At 40.7% G+C, this 12,541-nt stretch overlaps 1 protein-coding gene across 2 annotated transcripts in view; it reads left to right on the top strand.

The window, feature by feature from the left end:
- Positions 1-12,541, top strand: part of LOC101735406 (probable sodium/potassium/calcium exchanger CG1090) — a 47,376-nt gene that overhangs the window by 21,208 nt on the left and 13,627 nt on the right. The window contains exons 1-9 of one of the 2 annotated variants that reach the window (XM_021348777.3): positions 2,028-2,179; positions 6,088-6,286; positions 6,895-7,031; positions 8,154-8,255; positions 9,185-9,326; positions 9,906-10,016; positions 10,615-10,792; positions 11,919-12,065; positions 12,337-12,428. In XM_021348777.3, coding sequence (XP_021204452.1) covers positions 6,091-6,286; positions 6,895-7,031; positions 8,154-8,255; positions 9,185-9,326; positions 9,906-10,016; positions 10,615-10,792; positions 11,919-12,065; positions 12,337-12,428 — 1,105 coding nt within the window. In that variant the 5' untranslated portion in view covers positions 2,028-2,179; positions 6,088-6,090. Of the gene's footprint in view, positions 1-2,027; positions 2,180-6,087; positions 6,287-6,894; positions 7,032-8,153; positions 8,256-9,184; positions 9,327-9,905; positions 10,017-10,614; positions 10,793-11,918; positions 12,066-12,336; positions 12,429-12,541 lie in introns of those variants that run through there. The other variant, XM_012691374.4, reaches the window with a different exon arrangement.

Raw genomic sequence — 12,541 nt, 5'->3', positions numbered from 1 at the left:
AGGAATAACATCGTGTAATAAAAATCAAACCCGCAAAATTATAATTTGCGTAATTACTGGTGGTAGGACCATTTGTGAGTCCGCGCGGGTAGGTAACACCGCCCTGCCTATTTCTGCCGTGATGTACTAATGCGTTTCGGTTTGAAGGGTGGGGCAGCCATTGTAACTATACTTGAGACCTTAGAACTTATATCTCAAGGTTGGTGGCGCATTTACGTCGTAGATGTCTATGGGCTCCAGTAACCACTTAACACCAGGTGGGCTGTGAGCTCGTCCATCAATCTAGCAATAAAAAAATAAAAAAATTGCAAAGAAAAACAAATTACAAAGGAAGCGGTATTATCCTAGATATGAATTCGGATTTGTATAAAATGAGTCGACATTCTCGAGAGGCGGTCGATAATATTTCAGTGACGTAAGTCACGCGTCGCCCACACACAGCCCGATTTTATTCCCTTTGTGATTCGAGATTATGATTGATAAAAACGTTCGCTTGAAGTTTACCAATACGATAGAACCGTTAACATTTTTGCGTGCAAAGAAGAAATTTATTGCTGACGAAAATTCTTAAATTTAAGCTCTTTGGAAATGGATTTATTTTCTGGGTTACCGTCATGGTCTCATGGTTGGACTTGACTACCTCAATTATAGATATAAGCTATCCGACTAGACTGTTGTCAATGAGTGGCCATATGATCTCAAAATTACGAATTTGATCCTAAAATAGGCTATTTGCCAAACAGCCAAAATAATTTTATTCCGGTCAGTATTAAAAAGGAAAAAAACAAATTTTTCCGAGAATCAGTACCTTTAGTTCTAAATTTGAAGCAGGGAGAATACGAACAATATTATTATTATTATTATTATTAATTGAATCGCGAGTTTTTGGCTCGAAACTAGCCACAGTATTGTATAATGCCATATTTAACAGTTTTGTTTCGCCTTTCTCCTATTGGCCTAGATGGATTAAGCTCATAAGGCATATGCTCCGGATTATCGATATTTCCGTTCTTCCTCTAAATAATTGTTCGTTGGAATTTATTTAATTAATCATATATGTAATTTATAAACTGAAAAATGAAACCGATCTAACAAATAATTTTAACTTTTTTTGAAGTGAAACTTCTTTTGGCGGATTGAGAGTAAAATTTAACTCGTGACAGATGCGTTACGGCTAGAGAGAAAAGATATAATTTAGGAAGAGGCGAGAGTAAGAAAATAGACAGAACGTCTCGCGAACCACTCGACCGTGGAGAAAGGGAAAGGACAAAGGGAGCTAGGTCGTTTCTATTTATTATACACAGCATTCCCTACTACAAAAGGAATTTGATTTAAGGATGAAAAATAAAGAAAACACCGCAAAAGAAGTTTCACTTCTTCCACGTTCACCAAATTGCACACGCACTATTTTTTTTTTCTCTAATACTAGTCAGGATGTTAGCGCGAAGTTATAAAATTATTGTTTTGGCAAAAATTACGTTGATAGTGAAAATGTCCTTAAAAAATGATGACGTCACATAAATACAAAGCTATTAGAAGCGTATTAATAAAACAATATTAGAACGTATAAAGGTATGTATGTCAGTTGAGTTTTTCTCGCTAGTTTTTGTCTGTTCTGTGACCATAAAATGCTTGTATGATAGAGGACAATTTAAATTTTGACATGTAATAATTGCGTTATGATGAGATTATTGAAACAAAATATATTATGTTTCATTTGTGATTGTTTGTCTGTGGTTAAACAAACAGGGCAATGATTCCTTCCTCTGTTTAGGTACTTACTTCCTTCGAACAACTGAAGTAATTTTCTGAAATACGAGTAATTTTCCACTCAATAAACTCTGTAGCTGCGTATACGTACATTTTACGAGTTTCCCGCGTAAAATTACGAATTTTATAGCATTTTTCGTCTCGAAACTTGACCGATTTCTTGTTTACTATCTATAAAAAGGTTTTATTTTACCCGAAACGGATGATCCCTTCGCTTTTACGTTTGTCAATTAATTTCTTTTGCGTCAAATTGAAAACGAAACTTTTACTTTCTTATTTCGAGAATTTCAAATATTAAAAATACGCTTTCTGGAGAAAATTGAAACGTTTTGTTTATATTTTAAGAAATATTACAGAAAACAATTGTATGCATGCTGTTTAATAACATAATTAATCAAAGATATTTTAGGTAAGCGTAAATTCAAAAATGAACTATTAGCTGCGTTATAAATATAGAATTCAATTACTTTCATAAATATTATATTATGTCATTTAAATAATGTAGTAAAATAAAACAGCAGCTTAGCGCTGTAACACTTTTTTATAGTTTATTGCTTAGATGTGTGGATGAGCTCACAGCCCACCAGGTGTTAAGTGGTTATTGGAGCCCATAGACATATACAACGTAAATGCGCCACCCACCTTAAGATATAAGGTCTCAGTATAGTCACAACGGCTACCCCACCCTTCAAACCGAAACGCATTACTGCTTCACGGCAGAAATAGGCAGGGTGGTGGTACCTACCCGTGCGGACTCACAAGAGGTCCTACCACCATTTATATCATATAAATTTATAATTTTTTAGACAATTTTTTTTGTTTTTTTTTTTCATGATAAAGCATACAAAAATACATACAACCTTACATTTTCACCCCTCTACGATCAACCCTTATTTTTTATTTGCTAATTAAAAACTTTAAAATTTTTTGCGAGAATTTTGTTTTTATTTTGTCATGATTTAGAATAAAAAAATTCACATTACTCTGAAATTTTCACCCCTCTACGATCAACCCCTATTTTTTATTTGTTAATTATAAACTTTAAGTTTTTTGGCAAGATTTTTTTATTTTTATTTTGTCATGAATTAAAATAAAAAATCTGATGTTACTCTCGATTTTTCATCCCTTTATGATCAACCCCTATTTTTTTTTTTTGTTAATTATGAACTTTAATTTTTTTGGCAAGATTTATTTATTTATTTTGTCATGACTTAAAATAAAAAAAAACATATTACTCTCAATTTTCACTCTTATACGATTAGCCCCTATTTTTCCATCCCGATTTTTTTATTTATTCTATGCACAGATCCGCAATAATGTTGCAAGATGGCAATCAAATATTATAATTGTAGTACGATAAATTCTTATTCAGAGTTTATAATTTCAAGTTCCTTTAATTATGATTTTTTTTTAATTCAATTTGATCTCCCGCCCTCGCCGGTCGACTACTGATCAACTACGAACCGCTCTTTTCGATATCGAGTCGAGGGAACCCGCTCCTCCCCGCGACCTCTCACAGCTGGAGTCCCGCAAGGCTCTGTCCTCTCACCCCTCCTATTTAGCTTATTCGTCAACGATATTCCCCGGTCGCCGCCGACCCAGTTAGCCTTATTCGCCGACGACACGACTGTTTACTATTCCAGTAGAAACAAGTCCTTAATCGCGAAGAAGCTTCAGAGCGCAACCCTAGCCCTAGGACAGTGGTTCCGAAAACAGCGCATAGACATCAATCCAGCGAAAAGTACTGCGGTGCTATTTCAGAGGGGAAGCTCCACACGAATTTCCTCCCGGATTAGGAGGAGGAATCTCACACCCCCGATTACTCTCTTTAGACAACCCATACCCTGGGCCAGGAAGGACAAGTACCTGGGCGTTACCCAGGATGCATCGATGACATTCCGCCCACATATAAAATCAGTCCGTGACCGTGCCGCGTTTATTCTCGGTAGACTCTACCCCATGATCTGTAAGCGGAGTAAAATGTCCCTTCGGAACAAGGTGACACTTTACAAAACTTGCATAAGGCCCGTCATGACTTACGCGAGTGTGGTGTTCGCTCCCGCGGCCCGCACACACATAGACACCCTCCAATCTCTACAATCCCGCTTTTGCAGGTTAGCTGTCGGAGCTCCGTGGTTCGTGAGGAACGTTGACATACACGACGACCTGGGCCTCAAATCTATCCAGAAATACATGAAGTCAGCGTCGGAACGGTACTTTGATAAGGCTATGCGTCATGATAATCGCCTTATCGTTGCCGCCGCTGACTACTCCCCGAATCCTGATCACGCAGGAGCCAGTCACCGTCGACGCCCTAGACACGTCCTTACGGATCCATCAGATCCAATAACTTTTGCATTAGACGCCTTCAGCTCTAACACTAGGAGCAGGCTTAGGGACCTCGGTAACCGTACTCGTCGAACTCGACAAAGAGTTCGCCGTGCAACCTAACCCATGAATCAGCTCGCTGAATTTCTCGCCGGATCTTCTCAGCGGGTCGCGATTCCGATCCGGTAGTAGATTCATTCGCGAAGCAGCTACTCTTGAGCTGTTAGGTCTCCTTCGGAGGCGCTCGGGTAGCTGTTAGCAAATTCCACCCCTCCTGGCTGAGCCTTTGCTCGCCCACCTGTCCTGGTGAAACTGGAAAGGCCTCCGGGTCACCAGTAATCCTTCAATGATAAAAAAAAAATGAATCGATCAGCTATCCCCGCCAGTTGTCACCACTCATCCAGCAAACATCACGTAGTAGGGATGAGGACGAAGCCGATCATAGATTATACACTTAATATATTTGAGAGCTATACAATACATTTTTCAGCCATGTTTTTTTGGTTTTATTTGTGTATCAATAGTATGTTCAGTAGGTCTGAGAATCGGCTACTATCTATTTTTCATACCCCTAAGTCATAAGGGTTGTCCACCCCAAACTTTTATTTTAATTTTTTGGATATTTTTTTTTTTGTTATAATGAGGTATTATGTGATTAAATGAGTTTTTTTTTTCTACAGTAGATATCCCTAGAAATCTTATTTAAGGCAACACAACGTTTGCCGGGTCAGCTAGTAGGTATATATATAAATACTCGGTCGCGATAAAAGATTCTTCTAAAACGTATCGTCGAGCAAAATTAAAAAAAGACTTTTACGATTTAAATCCCGGATTTATTATTTTCATACTCTTATTAGTGACGTTTCCATTGCTTCAGGGCTTTGGTCGTTACGGACGATAAATAAAATGAAAACAATAAATTGTGAAATGAAACCGTAAGACTAGTTTTTAATTACGCTTACGCCTTGCGAAGAACCGAGAAAAATTCTGTTAAATAATTTTTATTTTCATTCCTTCCTTCCTTCGTTCCTCGATGCCGAGGGTCGTGACCTTTACGGAGCATTTTTTTTCGGACTATGATCCACAATTCTTACCTGTCCTCTGCGCAGTGGATAGCAAAATTGATACTGGACGGAGTCGAATGTCGTCTTTATTTGATCAGATCAGCGCGTGAGACTACGCCCTCTTGACCTCTTTCATTCTACTTTACCAGTGATGAGTAGTTTTTCGAGATTGTCACCCTTCTCCCTCGCAACGTAATCGAAAAACTTTTTTTTTTAATTTTCATTCAATTTCTATAAATTATCTTCGTTCGAAAGACGTATCCGTCAATGGCAGTCAGCGCCTGTGGCTTAGCTTCGCGAACCGAATGTAAATTAACGATTAAATAATGAAAACAATACCTGGAAAATAAAGAAGTTGTCGTGGCCTAAAAGATAAGACGCCTGGTGTGTTCGTATCAAGCGATGCAACTGTGCCAGTGTTCGAATTCCGAAAACAAGTACTATTTTTTCCAAAGAGATGCGTATATAGCTTCTACGGTGAAGCAATAATATCTTGTAATCAAAACAAACCTGCTTGTACTGCCTATTATTTATTTATACGGTATTTAAGCTGTTGATATCTATGAAGTCCGGTAACCACTTAACAAAAGATCCACCATGAGCTCTTTTTTTTATTACTTAGATTCGTGGATGAGCTCACATCCCACCTGGTGTAAACTGGTAACTGGAGCCCATAAACATCTACAACGTAAATACGCCACCCACCTTGAGATATAAGCTCTAAGGTTTCAGTATAGTTGCAACGGCTGCCCACCCTTCAAACCGAAACGCATTACTGCTTCACGGCATTAATAGGTAGGGTAGTGGTACCTACCATGCGGACTCACAAAAGGTCCTACCACCAGTCATCTATCAGTAAAAAAAAGTCCACATCAGATCAGCTACCGTTTGATTGAAGCGAAATTTGTGTATTTATTTTCCACAGAGGATGCGGCGTCCTCGTCGTCACAGGTGGCTGACGATATCTGTTTTCTTCATCGCTTACTCCGTGATCCAAGCCGTGTTCAGCGCGACCACGGTGTCGGAGCCGTCCGCTCCAAGTAAAGCAGACACCACACCGGACGAGTCCGTTGTAAAGACCACGCCTCCCGTTGAATACACCAGTAAGGCCGGACAGAAGAAAGGTTCGTTTCGTTGATTGTACGATAGGTATTACAATTGGTATTTTACTGGTGGTAGGACCTCTTGGGAGTCCGCACGGGTAGGTACCACCACCCTGCCTATTTTCGGTCAAGAAACAGTAATGCCTTTCGGTTTGAAGCCGTTGTAACTATACTGAGACCTCAGAATTTATATCTCAAGGTGGGTGGCGCATTTACGTTGTAGATGTCTATGGGCTCCAGTAACCACTTAACACCAAGTAGGCTGTGAGCTCGTCCACCCATTTGAGCAATAAAAAAAAGGTATTTGACCCTGTTTTTTGGATTCTCTCGTCTCTGGTCTTTCCTGAGTGCTATGACATGTCTTTCTTCAAACGAGTTTTGCGGAGAGTACTCTGTAGTAGACGGCGGCTTGCCTGTGCTTCTGGCGTTGCTGACCTCCATGAGCGATGGTAGCCATTTACCATCAGGTGGGGTGGAAGCTCGCCTGCCTACAAGGGCAATGAAAAAAGCGATGCTTTAATAATCTTAAGCTACCTATCCACGTCTCTGGTATTGCTAATTTTGTGAAAGATTTCTTTACACATGTTAAGAGTAATTGTGTATATAAAAATAAATATATTTATTTACAGAAGACAGTACTGACAGTCAGGGAAATTCCGAAGAAGTGGGTGAGACGGCTACAGAAGGAGGTAAAAAGAGTCTCAAAGGACTGATTGACGATGAAGAAGATGATAAGAAGACTATCAAGGACGCTGGATACGAGGATGTAAGAATTGAAAGGGACTGTTTTATTTGTCCGTAAAGTAAAACTTAAAGTCAACTTTCACAACTCTTATTTCATAGACTACTGACGGGGCTCGCGGCTCACCAGGCGTTTAGTGACCGGAGCCCATAGACATCAACAATATAAATGCCGCTAACCACCTTGAGACTTTAAGCCTCAATTGTACCGCAATTACCGAAAATATTTATGTCGGGTTTTATTTTTATGACACAATGTCATTCCTTGATCGAAGATGTCATTGGTGAATATGAGTTAAGTACGTTTTTCTATAAAAGAATCGATACCTGTTTGTGAGAGTCTAACATACGGATCATCGATAATACGAATCCAGTACACTAGACGTCTTTTCGTTTAGGCCACGACGACTTTGCATCTTCACCTTTCAATTATTTTTATGGAGTCGGTGAAGGTATTTTGAAAACTCCGTCCAAAATTTCGAGATAATCTTTAAAGAATTTAGAATGAAAATAATCATTTAGGAATGCAATTAATCAAAATCACCGCATTCTCGCATTACTCGGCTTAGGTCAATGACATTCAATGTGGACAAAGAGCCTCAGGAACTTAAAGTATTAAGCTAATAACATCCATGACATGTCCTTCTTCAAACGAGGCTTGTGGAGAGTATTAAACGGTAGGCAGCGGCTTGGCTCTGCCCCTGGCATTGCTGACGTCAATGAGCGACGGTAACCACTCACCATCAGGTGGGCCGTATGCTCTCTGCGTACACGGGCAATAAAATAATAATAATAATAAACTTTATAAAGTTGGGAAAGGAAGGGAAGTCATAAAAGCTTGGAAACCTAAAAGGTAGGAGAATAACCACTTCATCGAATCAGTCATCATTCATTCTCCTGCCCTTCTTCCAGCTATCTGGGGTCGACGCAACATATTTTCTCCTTCCATACTCCTCTATCATATACCATTTCTTCGCTCACTCCCCTCTTACACATATCGTCTTTCACGCAATCCATCCATTTCTTCTTCAGTCTACCTCTTCCTCTAATGCCTCCCACGTTCGTATTTAAAACTCCCTCGCCTCTCTAAAACTGCGTCAAATCATTGAATTGCTGTATAAGCCTTGTATTTGTTGTTTTTTTACAGAGCAAGGAGACGCAGGATCTGCGCGAGAAAGAACGAGCAGCTTGGGTCATTCCCACCGTTCATCCGTTTAGGGAAAACTGCACCCCACCCGCTATCGAACAGGTTAGTCTTATATCAAAGCCTTAAGTGCGGAACAAGGTCTAATACGCCTCGTCCCCGTATACCCCTTGCGGAAGACTAATAAAGATCTACTTGTCTCTGTCGTGCAGAGTCCGTAATTTCAGTTAGATTTAGTGTTTGAAAGAGACTGGTGGTAGGACCTCTTGTGAGTCCGCGCGGGTAGGTACCATCAAGCAGTAATGCGTTTCGGTTTGAAGGGTGGGGCAGCCGTTGTAACTATACTTGAGACCTTAGAACTTATATCTCAAGATGGGTGGCGCATTTACGCCGTAGATGTCTATGGGCTCCAGTAACCACTTAACATCAGGTGAGCTATGAGCTCGTCCACCTATCTAAGCAATAAAAAAAAGAGATATATTTCTAAAATATCCGATTAAAATACAATGCTCTTTGTGAAGTGTTAAAAGAGTATATGTCTCACACGGTAAAGGTCTTATTAAAATTGGGAAATAACGAAACATTTGGTAAATACGTATCTTAAGAGAATCGTAAATGTTTTCAAGACAAAAATCGGCCTAAAATGTCCGAAATCATTTCAACTGAAATACTTGGCTTACTTTAATTTATCTCTCTGTCTGTTAGCTTGTCAGAACTAATCAGTTTAACTAGCATACAAACGATGATGTTGTTAAGAATTATTTGGCTTTATTTTGTTTTAGAAACAGAATTAGGACTCCGCCCAAAAGCCACGAAGCTTTTAACAAAATTCGATTCAGATACGAAACAAAGCTACACCGAATTGTAGGCAACTTTAAAATATAAGACCAATAAAATCTGACCAACACTGAATTCTTAATATTTTTTCTGATTGTTTTATTAATTATTCTTTCATTTACTACATTTAGTTCGAAAGTAAAAGAGATTATAATAAGCGTTCAAACTCGACATTAATTGTATTGGTCCTCCTTCAGTTCCCAAAGCCCCTGATGGGTCAAAAAGCTCGAAAGCACGGCGGCCTGATCCTGCACATACTGGTCGCCATGTTCACGTTCATAGGACTCGCTATCGTGTGCGACGAGTACTTCGTGTCAAGCTTGGACAGGATCTGTGAAGGTACTTTGAAGATTTTGCATCGCCATTATCGGTATAACGCAAATGGCCATTGGCCGAAACGGTTTGACGGGTTGTCTTAAAATAGAAGAAGCTGCCCAACGTTGATCTTATTGAGGAAGTATTTTGGAACCAATTTTAGAGTCTGGCAAAGTATGGCAAATCGTCGTAAAGGTTGGTAAACGCAATGGGGATGAATTTACTGGTGGTAGGACCTCTTATGAGTCCGCACGGGTAGATACCACCACCCTGCCTATTTCTGCCGTGAAACAGTAATGCGTTTCGGTTTGAAGGGCGGGGCCGTCGTTGTAACTATATTGGTATCTTAGAACTGATATCTCAAGGTGGGTGACGCATTTACGTCGTAGATTTCTATGGGCTCCATTAACCACTTAGCACCATGTGGGCTGTGAGCTCGTCCACCCATCTAAACAATAAATAAAAATAATAAATGGAATTTGGCGATTTCGAATAAAGCGATAGTAACAAATATATGACGGTATCGTATCAAACAACCTCTCAGGTCACTCAAAGATCACTTTGCGGATAAGTACAGCACTAGTCGTTAATTATCTGAAACAGAACTGAGGTTGGCGCCCGATGTTGCTGGAGCGACGTTCATGGCGGCGGGTAGTTCCGCTCCTGAGCTGGCGACCGTCGTCATCGGCGTCTTCTGCGCTCAGGATGACATAGGTAGGTACACAGTGCGAGTACAAGGCGCTATTCCAGCTACGCCCGGATGGATAGGTGAGCTCATGGGGCTCTAACTTGCGGACATTGCTAACACTAGCCCTAGCAAGAGCAGTCCTTCGCAGAATCTGATCCTGTACCAGACATCACAACCGCTATTACAACACAGTTGAGATTTAAACAGTCTTCACGCTCTGACCAAACACAGCAACTATGCACTGAGTTAGCTATGATATTGTGGCCAAATTTACCACTAAAACGTATATAGAAACAAAATCAAAACATTATCAGGTTTTAAAATGAATTGTGGGAATTGTGTATGCCCACTGATGGTAGGATGTCTTGTGAGCTCGTACGGATAGATACTACGGCCCTGATTACTTCAATCGCGTAGCAGTAATTCATTTCGGTTTCAAGGGTGGAATAGCTGTTGTACTGTCGAAATGAAAGTTAGCAGTCAAGGTGACGGTAGCGACAATTACGTTGTTCATATCCAACTCCTTAATAAATAAATATAGTGCGTTGTAGTAGTGATTCAGATTAAACTGTATCCGTATTTCGTGCGTGGTAATTGTGAGTCTGTATGATGCGGTTGTTGCAGGCGTCTCGGGTGTGATCGGTTCGGCGGTATTCAACATTATGTTCGTGATATCCGTGTGTGCCCTCTGCGCCGGCACCGTGTCGCATCTCAACTGGTGGCCCCTCTGCAGAGACTGCTTCTTCTACGCCCTATCTATACTGGTGATGCTGTGTACCATCGCTAATGAATACGTTAGCTGGTGAGTATTTGGATATTTAGGCATCTGTCAAAGATGTTGTGACCTTTTCTTTTCTGCCTATTCTAGTAACATCGAAGGGCTATACTAGATTCGCAGAACGAGTGGATGAGCTCACGGTACTCTAACCTGATGACGTTGCTAACATTAGCCCTAGCCAGAGCAGTGTTTCGCAGAATCTACCACCGTATCGGAAACGCGACCCGCTGAGAAGATCTGGCGAGAAACTCAGTGGGCTGTGTCTGTGGGATAATTTACTCACCGAGCCCTTCGTCGCAAACGAAGGGGTTGTGACCTGTCATAGCTACCGCCATAAGTACTGTATATACAGGGTGTATCACGGCCGATATCCAAAATACAATAAGTCGGTATATACAGGGTGTGTAGGAACCGATCCTGTGCTGTATACGGTTATGTTTGTGTAGCCGTCCAAATATGGTGAGCGAATATTGTTAAATAAACAAGTGATAGTGTTCTGTGGACGCGTCCTTTTATTGGAATAATACAGACAATACTGATGTGCTGATGTAGGCACAATCCCTAAAATACAATAAGTTTTCAACGGGTTAAAAACTATTCTCCCAAAGCGTCTCCAGCCTATGTGTGGACGAGCTCACAGCCCACCTGGTGTAAAGTGGTTACTGGAGCCCATAGACATCTACAGCGTAAATGCGCCACACACCTTGAGATATAGTTCTAAGGTATCTCAGTATAGTCACAACAGGTGCCCCACCCTTCAAACCGAAACGCATTACTGCTTCACGGCAGAAATAGGCGGGGCGGTGGTACCTACCCGTGCGGACTCACAAGAGGTCCTACCACCAGTAATTACGCAATTTTGCGGGCTTGATTTTTATTTTTAGAGCCTATGTGGAGCCCGTGTGAAATAATTATGCTAAAGCCCTCTAATAAGCACGCGCTCCAAATAGAATAAGTAAAAACGTAACAGGTTCATTGAAAGTGCCGGCGTCACCTAACACCACTGCGCCCACTGTTGTCCTTCTTCAAACTAGGTTGGAGCACAGTTTGCTTCCGGGATTATACTGGCATGTGTACATAATGAACCTTGTTGGAAGTCGCATTAGAAGTTTCACTTCAATAATAAATAATACATGATCGCTGACCGCAGGCCTGAAGCTCTGTTCATGTTGATAATGTACGGAGTGTACTGCGTGGCGCTTCGGTTCAACACGGCGCTGGAGCAATGGGCGATGACTCTCCCTCTGCCCTTCAAACTGCCGACCAGGGAGGAGCAGGCGGCCCTTGTAACCTACAGGTAACGAATTTAGAATTTACGATTTTTTTTAATCAAGCCCACAAATTATCTATACTAATATATAAATGTACAGTGGTTTTTACGGATGTTTCATTATAACTAACGTGACCATGTGCATCCGATTGACTTGAGACTTGGTATCCATGTAGAAAATAGATGTACTTAATGGATAGGCTAATATTTATATGAGTGTTGGACTCCCTAATAATAATGACAATAAATAATAAAGTTTATTTGTTAAAATTTTGCATTGTGAACGATTTTGTTACAGCCGGAATGCCGCGGCGGGCCCGACTCCGGCCGCGGAGGGCCAGTACTCGCAAGTCGACGGACGCACCAACGACACTCCGGTTCAAGAAACATGTAACGATATTAAACAAACTCAATTACGATTATACTTAATTAAAACTACTCATACGGTTTAATGCAATCTTGTTTTTTTTTTATTGCTTAGATGGGTGGACGAGCTCACAGCC

Source organism: Bombyx mori, chromosome 26, assembly GCF_030269925.1.
Source record: "Bombyx mori chromosome 26, ASM3026992v2".
NCBI classification, from domain to species: domain Eukaryota; kingdom Metazoa; phylum Arthropoda; class Insecta; order Lepidoptera; family Bombycidae; genus Bombyx; species Bombyx mori.
Note: the sequence above shows the minus strand (reverse complement) of the source record. Positions and strands in the feature narration are given on the sequence as shown.